This window comes from Watersipora subatra, chromosome 7 (genome assembly GCF_963576615.1).
Source record: "Watersipora subatra chromosome 7, tzWatSuba1.1, whole genome shotgun sequence".
Taxonomy (NCBI): Eukaryota; Metazoa; Bryozoa; class Gymnolaemata; order Cheilostomatida; family Watersiporidae; genus Watersipora; species Watersipora subatra.
In genome coordinates, this window is record NC_088714.1 from 17241304 (window position 1) to 17262560 (window position 21257).

General features: G+C 40.3%; 3 protein-coding genes across 3 annotated transcripts; 2 read left to right on the forward strand and 1 right to left on the reverse strand.

Moving 5' to 3' along the window:
* Nucleotides 1–1998: 1998 nt before the first annotated feature.
* LOC137400489 (uncharacterized) lies at nt 1999–7548 on the reverse strand. Its single transcript, XM_068086815.1, has one exon. The coding sequence runs from the start codon at nt 7546–7548 to the stop codon at nt 1999–2001; it is 5550 nt and encodes a 1849-aa protein (XP_067942916.1).
* A 2440-nt stretch (nt 7549–9988) lies between these two features.
* Nucleotides 9989–13401, forward strand: LOC137400490 (uncharacterized). Its single transcript, XM_068086816.1, has 2 exons — nt 9989–13279; nt 13375–13401. Exons 1-2 carry the CDS (start codon nt 9989–9991, stop codon nt 13399–13401), a joined length of 3318 nt encoding a protein of 1105 aa, XP_067942917.1.
* A 73-nt stretch (nt 13402–13474) lies between these two features.
* On the forward strand, nt 13475–15945 carry LOC137401059 (uncharacterized). The gene is made up of 2 exons (XM_068087409.1): nt 13475–13636; nt 14654–15945. Exons 1-2 carry the CDS (start codon nt 13475–13477, stop codon nt 15836–15838), a joined length of 1347 nt encoding a protein of 448 aa, XP_067943510.1. The 3' UTR covers nt 15839–15945.
* The last annotated feature ends 5312 nt before the right edge of the window (nt 15946–21257 follow it).

Below are 21257 nucleotides of genomic sequence, written 5' to 3' on the forward strand. Positions count from 1 at the left end.
TTAATCAAAGTCAGCAATAATAGCATTTTCTTTTCCCGCCATGCCAGTTAACGATCGAATGATAACCACCCACAGAAATTTTACCTAGGCAGTTGCTGTACAGTAGCACAATCAACAAGATGTAAAATTATAGTCTAACCTGAGCAAAGCTATACAAGCCTTAATATACTCTTAATCAGGATTGTGGGAACGGAGGCAAGGTCAGTTTATCAAAGTAATACTGAATTATTATAAAATTGCAATATTTGACTCACTATTATTGTTTTTCTTAAGATTTGCTATGTTTTAATCACTATCTGTAACTAGTAATGTGAACACACACTCATGAATTTATAATCTTTTAGATTTCACGGTGTGGTGAGGTATAACGAGAATCAACTTGTCAATAAACTTCTAAACGGCTCACTACATCAGTGCATCTTAATCTAACTCTCACAATCCGGTGTTTTTAGAGTTTTCTCAAAACTCTACAGTGAAATCTGGCTTTCCGTCAAGAGACAAACAATCAGTCAGTGAAATCCGGCCTTCCGCCAAGAGACAATCAGTAAGTGAAATATTGGTTTCCGTCAAGAGGCGAACTATTAGAGAACTCTCGAATCTACGGAGGAGAGGCAACCTGCTGTGCAATACAAGCGCAGACCAACCTGTACACCTAAACTAGAGAAGCGTGTAACCCGATTCACCGATCAAACCAACCTGATCAACCCAACCTGTAAACTGTTAACCTGTTGTGCTGTACATGCACAAATAACCTGAACTTTGATCAAGCAAGTCTGATCAAATTAACCTGAAGAAACTGTAAACCCGTTGTGCCATACGCATACGCTCAACTAACCCGAACATTATACGAATCATCATAGCATAGTGCTACAACTAGTAACAGAAACAATCCGTACATCTACAAGCAAATAAATAGAAGTGACTATAGCCTGTCAACATAGAATCTAGCGCTGCAACGGTGCAACGCACACGCTCTGTCAACATAAAAATTCGTAGAATTATTATAGCAATTCAGTTGGCTAAATTGCTAGATAGGCTTAGATTCACTGATGTGAAATGACTTGACTAAGGAAGTGTTACTCTGTAATGCTCTTTATTATTATTCTCCAAACATAATGGTCAAAACACACCGTGAAGTCTGCAATAGAACAAGTAGCACTAAGCGAAATGCTCACATGAGCTATAATTGCAAATGAAAACTGCATGTATAAATGAGACATAAATGCAACTGTGACAATTACATAACAGCAATTACAGAGTAATTAATTCAAAGGTAAAGCATCAAATATAATATACAAAATGTAACATACCTTTTGCCTCCTTAGCACTTAGCTTTGAACAAATGGTTAAACTTTAACTTTGCGTAGCATACGTATTGACAATAAAATGATAAAGCATAAATTTCTAAAGAGAATTGCATCTGGTCTGATGCATTGCAAATTTCTAACTGATTGAGCAGCCTGAAAGTATCGCCGGCAGCAAAATGGGACACAGGTGCTGTCGCGCTCCTACTGGCCCCACCAGAAAAGGTCCCACGCCAGAGCACCAATCAAAAAACTGGGCTACTCGGAAGAACGGAGGAAGCAAGAGCCCAGCAACGGCTGGTCAAGAAAGCACCAACTGCCCACCTCTATGACCTGACAAGAACTCATTTCTGACCACAATACACTGAACTAATGGCGTGCTGACCACAATACACTGAACTAATGGCGTGTATGTGAACACATTTTATTGTTCTAAAGTGTGAGTCAGCAATAAACAGCAGGTGGCATATAACGTAAAAACTTAATGAAACTACAGGCAAAAGCTAGAAATACAAGCAAGAGTTACAAAATCACTACACTCCCACCTAAATTTTGCTGACAAAAATTTATAACATATTCAGTTAGTGGGAAACAGATTGCTAAATATAATTGTGATTGCGCGAAGACATGCAAGCTTAAAATATATGGTTATATAAGGCTAGATAAGGGTACATAATACAAGTGTAATAACGTATTAAAGTTTTGTAGACTGCCCTTGTTCTTTTAGGCTAGAGTCCTGATTCTTATATTTTCGTTGAAGAAGCACTAGTTTCTGAATGGGTCTTCTAAGGTAAACTGCTGTAGCGAGAGGTATTCCTTTACAGTCAAGGTGCTTGTTGCCCAGTCTTATAGTAACGTTTCTCACTAGACCATCCGTACCTGGGTGTACCTCCTCTACTACTGCTATCTGCCACTGGTTGCGTGGTCTGTCATTTTCTGTAAGTAAGACCAAGTCTCCTTCTGCGAGATTCTCTTTTGCAGTAGTCCACTTTTGTCTCTTGGTGATGCTAGATAGATAATCGGTTTTCCAAATATTCCAGAAGTCATTGGCAAAAGATTGTACTCTGCGCCAACGAGCTCTGCTATAAATATCTTCCTCTGAGAAATCTCCTGGTGGTGGAGCAACTTGTGATGCTTTTTGGGTCAGCAGATGATTAGGGGTAATAACTGTGCTATTTGGGTCTTCAGAATCAGCCGCTGTAATAGGTCTACTGTTAACAGTGGCCATTGCTTCATATAGTGCAGTTCTGAGCATAGTTGTATCCATTCTCCCGGCATATTTGAGGGAAATCTCATTTAGCACTGAACGAATACTTCTTATCTGCCTCTCCCACACCCCTCCTTGATGGCTGGCTGTGGGCGAAGTCATCTTGAATTCTATCTGGTGCTGTTTCATGAAGTCTTTTGTCTTTTTGTCACTCATTATCTCTAGTTGCCTCTCGAGCTCATTTTTGGCGCCGACAAAATTAGTACCATTGTCACAGAATATTAAGCTGACTGGGCCCCGTATAGCCATGAAACAACGGAGTGTGTTTAAGAATGCATCAGTGGAAAGGTCGTCTACCACTTCCACGTGGATGGCTCGAGAGAACAAACAGGTGAACAGTACGCCCCATCGCTTCAGCTCTGAGCGACGTTCTTTAATTTGAAAAGGACCAAAACAATCTACTCCTACGTTAGTAAAGGGAGGTGTATTTTCTACTCGTTCAGCTGGTAAGTCTCCCATCATCTGTGTCTCTGTGAAGCCCCGAAGGCGTCGACATATAGTACAGTTCTTGATGATCTCTTTCGTAGTCTTTGTACCACCAATTATCCAAAAGCCATTCTGTCTTGTAGCACTTGCAGTGTAAGCTGTGCCAAGATGATGCGCCTTCTCATGAGTGTCTCTTATCATCAGCTTTCCTAGATAGCAGTTTCTCGGTATTATGATAGGATGCTTCTCATCTTCTGTGAGTACTGTAGACTTGTTGGCCCTCCCACCGACACGGAGTAGACCTTTTGTGTCTATGTATGGGTTCAGTGGTAACAAATTACTCCTCTTTGGTAGTTGATTTTGTCTATCCTTTAGCGTCAATAAGTCTTGTTTAAAGTGATAGCATTGAGCGATCTTTATTACTACTTCTTGAGCGCTTTTTAAGTCTTCAAGGTCCGGTGACTGCAAATTTTTCCAAGACCTTTTGGCAGCCATCTGTCGTAGGTAGGCAATAGAAGTTACCAGCCTTTTGAGAGAGCTAAATTTGGTGAAGCTATGGTAAATTGTTTCCTGTTGCAGCTTAGTAGCTTTAACACCCTTGAGCTGTTTTACCTCAGGATCTTTGTCATCGATAGGCATTCTACTCGGTTGTTTCTCGAATTGGTCTTCTAGGTTGTGGCATTTCAGGAACTTAGGCCCGTTGAGCCACATAGAAGTTTTTAACTGGTGGCAGCCTGTGCCACGAGATGCAATGTCAGCAGGATTTTCTCTACTGCTTACGTGATGCCACTGCTGTATGCCCGAGCACATCTTTATCTCACGTATACGATTAGCGACATACACGTGGAACCTCTTCTGCTCGTTAGCCAAGTAAGCTAGGACTATTTCCGAATCTGTCCAAAATTCTTCACTGTCCACTGTAAGGTCCAACTCTCTGTGAAGTATCGCACTCAATTGGGTGGCCATGACAGCGCCTTGCAGTTCCAGCCTAGGCACGGTTGTGATTCCTTTACTTGGAATTACACGTGATTTGGCCAACAAAAGGCTGGTGTGGATGTCATTGTTTTCATTTATCAAACGTATGTATGAGCAAGCGCCTATGCCATCCATGCTCGCATCACAAAAGTGATGTAGCTCCCTTCTTTTTACTGTTCCAAAACCAGTAGGCTTAATACATCTGGGGATCTTGATAGTGTCAAGCATATCCAGCTCTTGAACCCATTTTTTCCAAGGTTCCTGAACATCTTTAGCAATGGGTTCGTCCCAATCGGTACCTGATTTATTTACTTTTTGTAGAATTTTCTTCCCTACTAATGTGTAGGGTGCTAAAAAACCCAAAGGATCGTACAGTTGGCTAACCGTTGAAAGTATACCTCGTCTGGTTGATGGCTTCTGCTTGATTCCACTGTTTGTAAACCTCAGCACGTCTTTGTTGACAGACCACTCAAGACCAAGCGTCCGTTGCGCTGGCAAGTTATCACTATAGAGGTCCACGTCCTGGATTGCTCTCTCTGTGTCTGGTAGTTCTCGTAAAGCTTCCATTTTGTTGGAAACGAATTTGTGGAGTCTCAGATTGCCCTTTTTACAAAGGTTTCTTGCCTCCGTGATGAGTTCTATAGCTTCAGCTGTAGTGGAAACACTTGTTATCCCGTCATCTACGTAAAAGTTTCTTTTTATAAATTCTGACGCTGCTGAAGTCTCTTCTCCATGTTGGTCTGCTAACTTTTGCAGACTATAAGTGGCCACAGCTGGGGATGATGTTGCGCCAAACAAGTGTACCCTCATGCGGTAGTCCTTGATATCACCATCCTTTCCAAACCACAGAAATCTCAAAAAATCTCTATCTTCCTTGTTTACGTAAAAATTGTGGAACATTTTCTCCACGTCACATGCGATGGCTATGGGTTCTTTTCTGAACCTCAACAATATTCCCAACATGTTATTTGTCAGATCAGGTCCCTGTAAGAGATGTTCGTTTAGCGATGTGCCACCAAAGGTAGCACTACAATCGAACACTACCCGGAGTTTTTTCTTTTTTGGATGGGTGACGGCAAAGTGAGGTATATACCAAACATGTCCACAATTAGGCGGGTCGTCGATTTGCTCTGCATGGCCTCTTTTCAACAAGTCCTCCATAAAGGAATTGTACTCTTGTTTGAAAGAGTCGTCTTTATTCATCTTTTTCTGAAGTCCAAACAGTCGTTTTTCTGCTTGTATACGGTTATTGGGTAGGAGAGGTTTGAGCCGGAAGGGTAAAGGTGCTTCAAGATAACCTTCTTCGTTTGTGTGAATGCCGTGTTCCATCATATCTAAAAACTTTAGGTCGTCCTGTGAAACCATCAAGTTCTCATCGCTGTCGCTGTATGTCGTTGCTGTAGCATTTGCTCTGGTCATATTTTCTTGATGTTGATAATTCTTTCTCTTGCCTCCAAGTATGGTCCAACCTAACATGGTTTTCTGTGCGAATGGTTCTCCAGCTTTGCCCAAAACGGCTTCTAGCGGTGCAAAAGCTTGAGGGCAATCGGCTCCTATCAGCATACCAATCGGTATGTCCAGTGGTGGAGGAAACTTCTTAGCGTGATCTTTCAAATGAGGATACTTCCCGACATTAATCTTGTTAGGTATGTTCTTGACATTTCCGGTCAGTTTGTCCCAGCCATAGGCCTCAACCATAGCATAGTCTCTTTGCTCGTAACCTTGTATTCTGATGTTTTTGTACTTATGGATGGTTGTGGTGGACTCTCCATTCAGGGTGTCCATTGTCACGGTTTCCACAGTGTGCTCAGCGTTGATAATTTCAGCGGTTTTAGTAGTCATGTAGGAAGAATCAGATTGAGTATCTAAAAGAGCGTACACTAGTGCTCTTTTGTTGGGGTCAGCTGCAGTAGAAACATAGATGGGCACAACCATACTCATTATGCCCTCTTGTACGCCTGTTGCTTTAACGGCTTGCTTTGTGGGGTGATCTTTTGCAGACCTTTGTGCTTCGTTCTCTTCTTTCGCTTCTTCAGTTTTCTTTAGCATTCTGCTCTGATCCGTGGTTTGACTCCTAGCCTTAAATTCACCAGGTTCTTTGTGTAGAATTGTGGGGTGCCTTTTGTTACACTTTTTGCAGGTGGCTCTTTTTCCACATTCTTTAGATCTGTGCCCATTATGGAGACAGCCCCAACATAGCTTGTGCTCTTTTATAAAGGCTTCTCTTTTCTCATCAGTCATCCTTGAAAGAACAAAGCACTCGGACGTGGGGTGTGGCTTCGTACAATGAACGCACATCTCTCTTGTAGAACTGGTATTAAAGGTTCGAAGATTTCCAGACCCAGGGTTGCCTTTAGGCTTCCTTTTAGTTTCTCTACTTGTGCTACAAAGTTTCATCAGAGGTTCATCAGCCACTTCTGTATGGTCTACCACGAAGTCCACGAACTCTGCAAACTCAGGGTATTTTTGTTCAGCTTTTCTCTTTTCTTTGACTTTTCTAGCCCAGCTTCTGATAAGCCAATCGGGCAGTTTTGCTGCAAGATTTTCATTTTCCTTGCTACCGCTGAGAGACTCTAATTCCGGCACATTTGCCATGGCTGATTTCACGTGTAGTAGAAAGTCAGCGTAACTTCGCAATTCTGTTGAATCTCTGACTCCGATTTTAGGCCAGGCTGCAAGTTTGTCTCTTAGCGCTCGGTCAACATTATGCTTACTGCCGAATCGTCCTTTCAGTTCTTTTCTAGCATCTAAATATGCTTTCTCTGTATTAGTGATGAAGTGGCCACTTATGGCATCTTTGGCTTTACCTGATACGTAAATCTTTAGGTAACGAAGAGGTTCTTTCCCTGTCAAGCCCTCAGACTCAATGAACGAATCAAAATCTATCTCCCAGTCTTGAAAGCTTATAGGGTCGCCATCGTATACTGGTGGAGCTGGTGTTGACCTTCTGGTAGCCTTCATCGTGGTGATCAGACTGTCCGCCAGCTCTTTAACAGGATTCAAGTCTCTGTTTTGAGAAAATTGGCCTGCTGATTGGGTGTCGACTTGAATGATTTCAGCTGATGGAGATGCACGGGTGCTCAGATTATGCTGAATCGTGGGAAGTGCCGTGATTTGTGTGGGTGTTTCCTGGATCACTTTCATTTTTGCCATAAGCCTGTTAAACTTTGTGAGTTGTTCATTATACGCTTCAGCTGTTTGTTGAAGTGCTAATTCCTCATCTGCAAGTTCATGAGCAAGCCTTTGGCGTTGCTCTAGCAATTCTTGGAGTTTCTCTCTCTTTTGTTTTAATTCGGTACGAAATGCCGCGTACATGTTAGTGGTTGTTTCATCAACTGTGTTCTCAGTAACAGTTTCCAGCTCTAAATACTTGTCGTTTACAGATTGTAAACATTCATCTATATCACTACAAAATTTCTCAACAGCACTATCTTCTTTTTTCTCCAAATCATCAAAAAGAGATTCTACTAACTCTAATTGCGTCACTATAATATCAGCCACTTCCTTATTGAGAGAAGCTGCTTTGATGCGCTTTGATTCGCGCCTGTGCTTCTCTACTACACTATCACTATCCATGTTGAAAGGCAAAGCTTAAATCAGGTGCAGACTAAATTGCCTAAATTAGCTGACTCAAGTGACTGACAATATACCTATGGCTCGTAAACGGTAAAGGTATTCCGTTTGTTTCGAAATGACAGTCTAATATTTCTTGTGGTTATATCGTGAAAACTAATTAGTGACTCAAGCACTACTATTATTTAATGACAATAACAATGATGCACTTGTCGCGCACACTACACTTTGAGTTTCTTACGTATCAATTAACAGTGTTTACGCTCAGAATTCTTATGCTTAGAAATGATTCAGGCAACCCACAAAGAGCGAGCAGCGTACCGCCAAACCAAGCCGCGAGATAAGAGTCTGCAGAAACCAAGGCTGATGCAGCCAAGCACGAAGCGACAACAGGCAAAAAATGCACACTTGCGCGACGATTACGTTCAGCCTGCTCAATTTACAATTTGTTTAAAATTGGTACAGGTACACACAATATACCACAAAAGGGAGGCACTTTGACACAAACTAAAAAACAGCTTTGAATAATGCTCTATCAGATCAATGGAAAGAGTGTCAGAGAATATTCTCTAATACATAAGTGTACTTATCTAAGATTTGGTAAAGCTCTCCTGAGTTGTCTCCTCTATTACCGATAGAAATGTTTATTTGCTATTGCGATTGTCTCTTTATTACGAGTGAATCGTCTCTGTATTTCTCCAAGGCAAGACGTTGGATACTTAGGAAAATTCTGTACGCAGTAGGTAGACACGGGGTCTCTGTAGGTAACTGTACGCCGTAGGTAGACACGAGGTCTCTTCTGTGGGTAGACTTTAGGTCTCTGTAGGCTGTAGGTAGACACGGGGTCTCTGTAGGTAACTGTACGCCGTAGGTAGACACGAGGTCTCTTCTGTGGGTAGACTTTAGGTCTCTGTAGGTAGCTGTAGGCTGTAGGTAGACACTGGGTCTCTGTAGGATAATTCCTTCAATATTCTTTTCTTAGGCTTGAGACTGCTGCCACGTTTAGGCGGAAGACTTCACTATAGCAATTCAGTTGGCTAAATTGCTAGATAGGCTTAGATTCACTGATGTGAAATGACTTGACTAAGGAAGTGTTACTCTGTAATGCTCTTTATTATTATTCTCCAAACATAATGGTCAAAACACACAGTGAAGTCTGCAATAGAACAAGTAGCACTAAGCGAAATGCTCACATGAGCTATAATTGCAAATGAAAACTGCATGTATAAATGAGACATAAATGCAACTGTGACAATTACATAACAGCAATTACAGAGTAATTAATTCAAAGGTAAAGCATCAAATATAATATACAAAATGTAACATACCTTTTGCCTCCTTAGCACTTAGCTTTGAACAAATGGTTAAACTTTAACTTTGCGTAGCATACGTATTGACAATAAAATGATAAAGCATAAATTTCTAAAGAGAATTGCATCTGGTCTGATGCATTGCAAATTTCTAACTGATTGAGCAGCCTGAAAGTATCGCCGGCAGCAAAATGGGACACAGGTGCTGTCGCGCTCCTACTGGCCCCACCAGAAAAGGTCCCACGCCAGAGCACCAATCAAAAAACTGGGCTACTCGGAAGAACGGAGGAAGCAAGAGCCCAGCAACGGCTGGTCAAGAAAGCACCAACTGCCCACCTCTATGACCTGACAAGAACTCATTTCTGACCACAATACACTGAACTAATGGCGTGCTGACCACAATACACTGAACTAATGGCGTGTATGTGAACACATTTTATTGTTCTAAAGTGTGAGTCAGCAATAAACAGCAGGTGGCATATAACGTAAAAACTTAATGAAACTACAGGCAAAAGCTAGAAATACAAGCAAGAGTTACAAAATCACTACAATTATATTGAACATTCAGACACGCATAATCAAACCGAACCACATAATAACCTCCGCTACCACACCTCACGAGGAAATCAGCTAGATAGCAGCAGCTATAAATAGCACAGCAGACGGAGGAACCCAGCCAGCTCATCAACCACAAGGACAAGCCAACAGAAGGGAATGAATGAAGCAATCCAGCAGCAGTCTACTCAAGCAGCTAAGTAAACAAGAAACAGTGAACATTTGACACACGTGTATAACTAACTCATAGCATAGTGCAACGAATTCAACTGTCAATATAGGCACTCATTTCTTTCTTCGCTAGATAACCTGTGTAATTGCTTTAATTTGTCTGTCATATTGCAATTACTAACAATTCTCGATATCAACATTATTCTTTTCATTTATAGTTTTTATAAGAGTGTAAATATTTGTGCATTTGTGAGTTTTAAAATTGCCTCATATTGTAAATCATTCGAAAATTAACTGGCAACCACCCCTGCGTGTAAGCTGAACAGATTTGATTGTTGACAAATCCTACGGCATAAACAAGCGTGAAAGATAAACATTGCTAAAATAGGTATCAATACGGTCTTAAAATGTCTAGTCCAGTAAATGATTTGAGTGATAATGCCATTGCTGATCTGTCGAGCCATGAAACAGAGGCTATTGCAGAACTTGAACAACAAATTAATGCTGAAAATTCTGAACCCGTTCTTGATAAACCCACCAATAATGGTAGTAGCACTGTAGTGACAGAATCTGTTGTGGATAACCCTACTAACAACTCCACAGCTATAGCTGCAGAAAATATGACGCGTAAGCGAGAGCGCAGAAATGTTGGTTCAGGTCTTAAGGCTACGGAAAGCCATATTTACCAGTTAAGTACTAAGCTCACAAAACTGGTTAGTTCTGCATACAGACTTATCAAGGTCTCTCAACAGAAGTTGTCTCAAGAGATTTCTCTCGACTTGCTTTATGACATTCACGATGCATTGGGTGACCAGGCTAAGGAAATTCTTGGCACATACCAGGAGCTGCTGACACTCCATGAAAATGATGAAGGCAAGCTTCCCAAATCCCTTCAAACCACGTACACCCAGGTGCTCGCTCAAATGAAGTTTTTTAGAGACAGCATAGATAAAGATATTGATGCACTCGAAGAACAAGAAGAAGAAAGGCAGGCCGAGATGATGAGAAACCTAAACGAAGAAATTAACAAAAACGCAAGACTATTTCAAGAACTAACAGATGAGAGTAATCAAAGAAGAATGTATGGACACGAACTACCAGCTGCATCACCAAATGCAGAAGAACAAAGCTCAGAACAGCAACACTCCGAAGGTAGTGTACACAACCAGGAAGCAGCTGAAGATCACTCAGAACAACATCAAGAAAATGCTTTGCAGTTTCAGCCGACTCCACAAAGTGAGCCTGATCTCCGCCCTCAACAGGCAATACAACAATCCAGCGAAAGACGGCATCAAAGAGAAATTAAGGCTCCTAGTCCTAGCACAAGCACAAACAACCGGACAGATCCAATGGACAAACTAGCTGATGTTTTAGCATCTGCCATACGAAAACGAAGCATTGAGCCAGATGTATTCAAAGGAGACCTATTACAGTTCAAGGACTGGGAAGTAGATTTCGACATGTACCTACGTAACGAGAGAATTGATGGAGTAGAACGACTTCGTTACCTCAAGAAGTTTACAGGTGGCGAGGCTAAGAAAGCTATCGAAGGACATTTCATGTCAAACACAGAACATGCGTATGCTGCAGCGCGACAACTTTTGAAAGAAAGATATGGAAACGAGCACATCTTAGCGAGGAGTTTTAGAGACCAGCTTTCCAAGTGGCCGAGCGTATCCGATGATGGAAAAACTTTACTAGAATTCAGTGACTTCTTAGGCCACTTGCTGAGTGCCCAGAGTTCAGTCCATTCCTTGGGAGTGTTGGATGATTACAGCGAAAATGAAAAGATGTGCAGAAAACTACCAGTACGCCTAAAGTGGAAGTGGGCAAGAATAGTAGCCAAAACTGAAGAAAGCTATTACCGCTACCCAACCTTTAAGGAGTTCTGCAGCTTCGTAAAAGAAGAAGCAAAGATAGGACAACTTCCACTAGCACGAGGATTCAACTCCAAAACAAAACTACCAGATAAGCGATTGAAAGGATCTGGTCAATCTAGGAATACATTCTCAACAGCTATCGATAAAGGATGCGTTCATTGTAAGTTAGATAACCATCAGGTTAGCGAATGCCGTAAACTGCAGAGACTTCCCAAGGCAGAAAAGAGTTCAACCATCAGACAGCTCAGCCTCTGCTTCAAATGCGTTCGTCCAGGACACCTTTACAAAGAGTGTGCAACCAAGCTGAAATGCAGCGTCTGTGGAAAAAGTCATGCTACAGTCCACCACGACCCGAACTTCAAACCTAGAAAAGAAATTACTCAAACTCAACCAAATCCACCAGCCACAACTAACAGTGGTACTCAGAGAGTACAAGTACTACCGAACGAAACAAACCCAAAGAGTGAACCACCCGGCAACACCACAAAAACCGTGTTGGCTACAACTACAACTAATGGACTCACAACTATGGCCATACCAGTTAAGATGTCGGTACCGTCGGGAAAATCAATGTTAGTCTACGCACTATTAGACAACATGTCGGATGCCTGCTACGCATCCCCTCAAGTTCTAAAGAGGTTAGAAGCAAAGGTAAGTGTTATAGAGCCCAATGTTACTATCCACACAATGAATGGACAACAGACATCAGATATAGAGAGATACGACAATCTCCACCTAACAGGTTTTATGAATGACAGTTCAGCTACCATAAACGCCTACAAAAGAAACATCCAGTGTGACAAGAGTCAATTACCATCACCTGAGCAGGCCAAACGATTTCGACACATGTCCGATATAGCCAAACATATGCCACCATTGTTAGACATACCAATTGGGCTGCTGATTGGAATGAATTACACCGAGGTCATTCAGCCACTGGAAACTCGTACGAGCACCAAAGGTGAGCCTTTTGCAGTGAAAACATTATTCGGTTGGACCATGTGTGGGGGACGTGAGCCGATACTGCCAGTAAACCGGAAAGCATACATGACTTCAGCAGGCAAGGAAATCATGGACCTACTGGAGCAAGACTTCAAGGATGCCGAATCAGATGACAAACTTTCGCAACAAGACATTCGGTTCCTGAAAATCATGGAACAGAGAACAGAGGTAGACAGAAGTGGCAACTACATAATGCCTTTACCCTTCACTGCACCTCCAACATTACCCAACAACCGAGCTCAAGCTGAGCAACGCTTCAAAGGACTCCTGAAGAAATTCAACGCTGATGCAAGCTACCAAGGTGAATACAACAATTTTATGCAGGATCTGATTGACTCAGGACACGCGGAAGAAGCACCAAGCACAACAGAATCAGGTAAAGTATGGTTCCTACCACACTTTGGCGTGAGACACAAAAGAAAAGGTAAGTTGAGAGTGGTATTTGATGCAAGCGCAAAGTTTAAGGGAGTAGCTCTAAATGATGAGCTGTTAAGCGGGCCTGACAATCTTAATTCCTTGCTTGGAATCTTGCTACGCTTTCGGAGAGAACCTGTAGCGATCACGTGCGATATCCAGCAAATGTTTCTCAACTTCATTGTTGATAGGCCTGACCGAGACTTTCTCAGATTCCTATGGACTGGCAAGAATGGAAAGATCAAGGACTACCGGATGACCAAACATCTGTTTGGTGCCGCGAGCTCCCCCGGTGTAGCAACATACGGATTGCGCCGAATAGCTGACGACTACAAAGAGGAACACCAACATGCTGCAAAGTTCTTAAAAGAGGAGTTCTACGTAGACGATGGCGTAACCAGTGTGAGCACTGAGGAACAAGCCATTGATCTAATCACTAATGCAGTTAAGATCTGCACCAAAGCAAATATCAGACTACACAAGTTCAACTCCAACAGGAAAACTGTACTTTTGGCTATACCTGAATCAGAAAGGAGCGAGCAAATCAAAAACATCAACATCTTCGAAGAACAGCTTCCTAACGAAAGAACCCTCGGGATGGAATGGAATTTAGAGTCCGACTCCTTCCACTTTTCAGCCCCAGAAACCAACAACGCTATGATCACGAAGAGAAACGTGCTTTCCAAAATTGCACAAATCTATGACCCGATGGGCCTGATATCACCACTCATCTTAAAAGGCAAACTCATCCTACAAAGAGTCACAGCTGCAGACTTGGAATGGGATCAGTTGCTAGAACCTGGCGACATGAGAAAGTGGAGAGACTGGCTAGATGACATAGGAAAACTAGCCAACTTCAGCATCAAGCGCTGTCTGAAACCTCCGGGAAACATTAAAACAATCCAGTTACACCATTTCAGTGATGCGAGCAGTCAAGGTTACGGTGCCTGCTCATACCTGCGGTACACGACGGCAGAAGGAGAAATTGCGTGCCACCTCATCATGTCAAAGTCGAGAGTGGCTCCCTTAAAGAAAGTGACTACAATCCCTCGACTCGAGTTACAAGGAGCGGTTACGGCCTGCAGGCTAGCCAACCTGCTGAGAAAGGAGCTTAAGCTACCAATAGATAAAGAATTCTATTGGACAGACTCGACCATAACTCTAGGTTACATCAATAATGAAGCCAAACGGTTTCACGTGTATGTGGCTAATAGAGTCGCAGAGATCAGAAACTCGTCAGATGCAAGTCAGTGGAAAAAGGTATCCACGAAGGATAACCCTGCAGATCTCACATCGAGAGGCTGTATGGCAGAGCAAGTACAAATGGAAACATGGCTCACAGGCCCCGCCTTTCTCAAACAGAATGACATCAACAAGTACATAAGAGAACACACGGTGAACACCTCACTTCAAGCAGATGATCCTGAAATCCGAAGTATCACTTCTCTAGTAACAACTAAAACAATCACCCTGGCGAGCAAATTCACCAAGTTTAGCAGGTGGACGACTCTTATCAAAAGCCTAGCATTGCTCAAGAAAGTGATCACCGAATACAAGAAAAGGAAAGCAGAAGCCAAAACCACAAGAATATGGCGAAAACCGTCAATCAGCCCAGATGATCTTTTAAATGCAGAAAACTTCATACTTGGAGTAGTACAACAGGAAGCGTATCCTAGCATGGTGGGAGAAGAGTCCTTGAAAAATCTTAACCCCCAAATAGATGACAGGAACATACTCCGTGTTGGTGGGAGAACAATCTCAAACATCTGGAACAAGCCGATCATAATCCCAAAGCATAGCCATCTCAGCACCTTGATAACAAGACACTACCACGAAAAGATTTATCATATGGGATTCCGCAGCACCTTAGGAGCTGTGAGAGGAAATGGATACTGGCTGATCAACGAACCAGCCAATGTGAAGAGTGTTCTTAACAACTGTGTGGGATGTAAGCGCCTTCGAGGCAAGCTTGCCATGCAGTACATGGGAAATGTACCAAACGAACGGCTAGAGAGGGCTGCGCCTTTCACTCATATCGGGGCAGATGTCTTCGGACCATTCTACATAAAAGAGAGAAGAAGCGAAGTGAAACGCTGGGGGCTGTTGATAACCTGTTTCTACACCAGAGCAGTCCACATAGAACTGCTAGAGGAAATGACAACAGATTGTCTCATTCAGGCGATGAGATGCTTCATGGCTCTGCGAGGACCAATTCAGTCCATGACTGTTGACAACGGCACCAACTTCGTTGGTATGCGAAATGAACTGGCCAAAGAATCATGCGTGAACAACTCACAAATGAAAGGATATCTGGAACAGAACAGAATTGAGTTTCACTTCAACACACCCACTGCTAGCCACCAAGGTGGGGTAACGGAACGCATGATAAGAACAGCTAGAGACATCCTCAATGGTATGAGAATGCAATTCAAAATGGTAGATGCGAAAACACTGCGCACTGCATTTTATGAAGTTACAAACATCATCAACAGCCGGCCATTAACAGGTACCAAAATCACTGATGCTAATGATCCTGTTGTGACTCCCAACCTGCTCCTGAATGGCAAGGTTACCCCCTTAGTAGCACCCCCGCCGGGAACATTCGAGTCTGACGATGTTTACGGTAGGAAAAGATGGAAGCACTCCCAAGTGATTGCCGACGAGTTCTGGAGGACATGGAAAAATGAATACTTGAACATGATAATGAAAAGGCAAAAATGGACTCAGAAGAAGGAAAACATGTCAGTCGATGACATAGTAATGATTCAGGATGATAACATGGCAAGATGTGATTGGAGAATTGGACGTGTATCAAATGCAGTAGCGGGTAAGGATGGTCTTGTGCGAACAGTTGAGGTAACCTTGGGGAACAGACTCATTGACCGGAATGGCAGACCTATACAGCAGGCAACAGTGCTGAATCGACCGATCACAAAAGTGGTTGTGGTTTTGAAAGCCTAGATTGACATTGGTTAGTTATCTTTATGTTATCCATGTAGTAGTAGTAGTAGTAGTAACACTTGAGTTAGTTATTATGTTATGCAAGTAAGTAGTAATAGTATGCTATAACGCATAAGAGCAAAAGAGCCTATTGTTGTTGCAGTCAAGTAAAACCAATAATAAATTTAACAAATAAATTTGGTGGGAGTGTAAAATAAAATTAAATCAAGAACCGGTTACCTTTGACAATATAAATAGATTTCATTCGTACACATCACCAATGGCACATCACTCATCCCGAATAGATTATGAAAACATCCGTAAGCAATTAACTTCTTCATACTCATTCTGTCTGAGCCACAAAGTCATCCACATTAGGATGTGTCAACATGTTTTAATCAAAGTCAGCAATAATAGCATTTTCTTTTCCCGCCATGCCAGTTAACGATCGAATGATAACCACCCACAGAAATTTTACCTAGGCAGTTGCTGTACAGTAGCACAATCAACAAGATGTAAAATTATAGTCTAACCTGAGCAAAGCTATACAAGCCTTAATATACTCTTAATCAGGATTGTGGGAACGGAGGCAAGGTCAGTTTATCAAAGTAATACTGAATTATTATAAAATTGCAATATTTGACTCACTATTATTGTTTTTCTTAAGATTTGCTATGTTTTAATCACTATCTGTAACTAGTAATGTGAACACACACTCATGAATTTATAATCTTTTAGATTTCACGGTGTGGTGAGGTATAACGAGAATCAACTTGTCAATAAACTTCTAAACGGCTCACTACATCAGTGCATCTTAATCTAACTCTCACAATCCGGTGTTTTTAGAGTTTTCTCAAAACTCTACATGTGTAATATAATAATACATTATATATAATAATGTATTATACGTAGGCTTATAATATATTATATACATGTAGTATGTCATATATGTAATATATCATATATATAATATATTATATATAATAATATAATATAAGTAATAATTATAGGTAATATGTTACATGTATGTATACATATAATATAATATATTATACATTCATATATGTTATGCCAAAATATTCTGAAAAATTCTAATGTTCTATTGTTCTCAAGAAAACATACATTAGTGTTGTTTAAGTATGTGCTTATAAAAAATCATTTTAATCAGTACAAAAACAACAATATATCAAATGTTTAGCTCACTTATTTCAACCGAGTGTGACATATGTTAATGTTACAATTTTCTAAAGTTTCCCTTAAAAAAAATTAAAATATTTCATTTCTAATACTAATGCAAATGGGTAATATGGGAACATTGGCGCTACTTGTCAGTTACTGCTATACTGTGAGCCAGAAATAACCCATTAATCTGACCTTGGAAAGAAACTATCTCTAGGATAGACAGAGCATCATTGTTTATAAGCTTTCCAAAAAGAATTTGGAAATATCTTTATTTTTAATACCAATGCAAATGCAAATTAAAGGAACATACCAGTCAATTTTCAGTTGCCGCTATGTTGTGAGCCAGAAACTACCCATCAATCTGCTCTTGGAGAGAGACTATCCTTAGGATAAACCGAGCATGATTGTTTGTGTGTATCTGTTTTGGATTATTGAAAATGACTATCAGTATTAATGATATGGCGTAAATATGGCTGACTATTGCAGTTTTATGTGAACAACAGCCTAAATACCAAATTAGGGCTTCAACATCGTAACATTAAATTAATTTTAGTGGCTGATAAGAGCAGTGGTTCCTAACCATGTTGACCCTACTGAGCCCCACAAGTTTCATGTAGTTTCAGCAAACCTTTGTTTATTAGAAAATAAAATGTGATATTTTACCTTGAAGAGGGGGGTGCCCGTATTGACTGGTGTCCAAAATGAACTGTACATTAACATCACTATGCCCTAAGAACAAGACCAATACAATGCATGAACTCATACCAAATTACATATCTTTTCATGAAGACATGGCCTTGTAAATCAGTGTGACTTCTGTTGTTGCCTTTGAGAAACCTTCACGAAATATCGGAGATGAACATTGAACCTGTTTGGAAACTCTGAGTTGGACGGAGTCACCTCAAAAGTTGCTTTTTAAGTTCTACAACTTAAAAATGTTGGTTGAGCGACAAACCTGTGGTAAAGCTTTTACCGAAAGGTTACATATTCCATTCAACAGATTTTGCTCAAAGTTTAATAATAAATCAACAAATAGGACAAAGGAGATTATTCTAGCATTCTGACATAAATCTTACTGTAAGATGAACCAAGCAACCAATCAAGTTTCTCTCTATGTTTCTATTGTCTGGTGCTACTTCTCGATGTGATTTGCTACTCCCGGAGCATCTAAAAAAAATTTTGTTTTTTCAAACTTTGGCCAAACTTTATAGCTCTTTGTATGGCGTAATAAACATTTTTATGCGTATCACTTTTAATTATTGTCTGCTTTTGGTAATGTGTCTCTCATAGCTAGTCTCGGTCATTTTTCAAAAGTGAGATTGAATGCTACTTGACTAAAAAGAATTTAGTGGCTAACTCTTTTGAATCTGTAGGTCTGCGGCTTACCACAACAACTCTGAGATGCTGCTGAGCTGAGGAACTAGTTTCAGGCAGAAAATAACAAAGAGGCTAAGAACCGTCGCTGTGAACCAGACATGCAGATAATTTTTTGCCAAAGGTAGTTTACGAGAGACATTTACATGACATCAACTTTTATTGTTTTTTCTTGAGGTTTATGAAGCAATTATTTCTATGATATATAGTACATGAGCCATGGCCTTCTAACTGCTGTTACTGGCAGTAAACTCAACTACAAGTATTGCCGTGACCGGAAACCATCTTATTAAAAAAATAAAACCTTCAGACTTGAGACAGAGGAAGTCTAGAAAAGGGACAGTAGAAAACTTCACCATAAACGAGCTCAAAATGACCTAATTTCCCACTTTTTAAAAATTGTTAGTTTGTAGAAATCAAGAAAGAAATGTGTGTTTAAAATATGAAAATACCAACAGACCTTGAGTGAGCCATCTAAACTTCGTACAACAGGTTGCCCACCATTAACCATAAGAGCCGTGATAAATGACGTTATATGATCAATCAGTCTCAACTACTTTCCACTGGTCGTTGGCATGTTATGTTTTGTGTAATATAATATCAAATAAACCATGTAATGACGAACCATTGCAACAAAAACCTGTCTAATGCATCTATCCTTTCACTCACCAATGACTAGGCGCATCAAACACGCTTCATTACCCTATTTCAGTCTGTACAGCTGAATTGAAGGAATGCATTAGACACTAGAAGAACTTAGAATGGACAACTGAATAAAAATTTTATTACAATTAGTTGATCATTTTATTTAAATACATTTCTCTCCTTCCCATTACAGTACACTTTTCATATTTCATGACTTCAAGTAAATATTTTACGAAACACACTTTCGACGTTTCTCAGCAACTTGACCTTTCTTGCAGGTAGTTCTGGTGTTAAAACAGCCAGAGTACTAGTACAAGTAAACCAGTCACTAGTCATACAGTAATAACGCATAAACTATCATGTCAGTTTATATACAGAGTAGTTTTTTTATAGGTAATTCGCTTTGTCTGTAGTCATGGCAACTATCTTGTGCGGTTTGTCTTATTATCACCTTCTGCAAGAGTGCTCAAGGAAGTTGTTTATAATCAAGTATTGTTGTAGACACTGTGTATTTTCTCTAAATGTGCTGACTCATGCTAAGAGATGCAAATTTGTAGCATGAGATTTAGGCTGTTGTTCTTTGAGCACGTTGATAACGAATGCAAAATATAATGATAAAAGTTTTTTGTACCATTGACTACTGAAACATAATGAGCCCATAGTAAATTCATATGGTGCCATAAGAGATTATCAGGTGTGCCTACAAAGCACAGATAACAAGTATGAGCATAATGAAAGTGGTTGGTTAGTATAATAGGTGTTAGAATGTTGGTAAACCAAACCAAAGGTTGTGGGTTTGGGTTCATTTGAAAATCAACTTCATTCCTGTGGCGCTATGAACAAACAGATGGACAAACGTATAGACCGGTAAACAGACAAACAGACAAACGCAGCTCTAATTGTAGCAAAGAGTTTAAAACTGTTCAAAACTATGAACAATAATTTAAAATAAATAGAATTATCGCAGAACTTTAGAGTTCACCTACAATATCTAAGGCGTATCATATGTTTCATAAGCTGGTCTGTTCTTATTGCTTGCACCAGAAATACCAACCATTTTTCTCGACAAGCATTTTCACTCTCTACCCTAAGTACTTTGTTCATAAAACTAGCCACCAGAAGCATTTCCCACAATAATCTTCGAGTAATGGCTTTCCCTGCACCTATTCTGTGGTCAGAAAAAGACAGAGCTATACGCTGCACGGAGATCTTGACAGAAACTGTCTGCCTGAGTTATCTTGGAAACCATTTACGCATAACTGTGATGAAATCATATCTTTCTATAACTTATTTAGTACACGCGTGTACGCTGTCGGCAACCTATTAGCTATATAGATGTTATTGTGAACAGAATGTCTTTAGTTTAAATTACCTTCGTAGTCAATGCTGGCCGTTTAACAAATATTGTTAAAGTTATACCTTTGCAAGTCTATCTATCAAACGGGTTCAATCCCAGTTAGGTTGAGGAAAGGCTTATAGAATGGTAAGCAAAATGGAAGCCATGTGTAGAATGCGCTTTGTAACTTCTAAACTGAGACCTCGAGTCAAGATCATCATTAAAAGTTTGGTAAAGGCAAAACCAGGAATCCGGCTGCGTTACACTGATTACAAAGGTTCGTGAAAAGCATCTGCACAGATTTATAGCTGTGTCGACTTGAAGATGGGAGCATATCAAATTCTAAAAGATTTTATCGGAAAGTGTAAATACTTTTTTATCATCTTAGATTTTGTTTGTTGTTTTAGAAGATCTGACTGCCAGGAAGTTTCAAGATTAACATCACCAAAACTTGATCGCAGTTAAAACGCTCAAAAGAAAAATATGTGCCCATGCTTTTCCCAAAATGACCTCAATAGTTGAGCTTCCTGTTTGACTCTCTTGTTATTGACATCGGCAATTGTGTTTAAGTTGCAGTGTTTTGTGTCTTAATTAGCATATATTTTGTTTTGTATTTTATCATAATTGTTAGAATAAAACATTAAATATAGTTTTAGATGCAATGCTATAGAAGTCTCAAATGATTTAAAGATAGGTTGGTTAAAATTTGTCCTGTTGAATTTTACTAAATGCTGTGTGAACGTATGGTTTGAGCACCAGAACTGTGATCAAGTTTTGTTGATTTTAATCTTGACACATTCTGGCAGTCAGATCCTCTAAAACAACAACAAAGTTCTAGATGAGAGAAAAATTCACATTCTGATAATTTCTACTAAAATCTGATGTTATCCCATCCTTAATTGG

Excerpts from the sequence above, each read along its gene's own strand:
- LOC137400489 (XM_068086815.1), bottom strand. The coding sequence starts at position 7,548 with ATGGATAGTGATAGTGTAGTAGAGAAGCACAGGCGCGAATCAAAGCGC.
- LOC137400490 (XM_068086816.1), top strand. The coding sequence starts at position 9,989 with ATGTCTAGTCCAGTAAATGATTTGAGTGATAATGCCATTGCTGATCTG. Across the intron at positions 13,280-13,374 it reads TAGACGATGGCGTAACCAGT|GAAAACTGTACTTTTGGCTA; the intron begins GTGAGCACTGAG and ends CAACTCCAACAG.
- LOC137401059 (XM_068087409.1), top strand. The coding sequence starts at position 13,475 with ATGGAATGGAATTTAGAGTCCGACTCCTTCCACTTTTCAGCCCCAGAA. Across the intron at positions 13,637-14,653 it reads GCAAACTCATCCTACAAAGA|CCGATCATAATCCCAAAGCA; the intron begins GTCACAGCTGCA and ends ATCTGGAACAAG.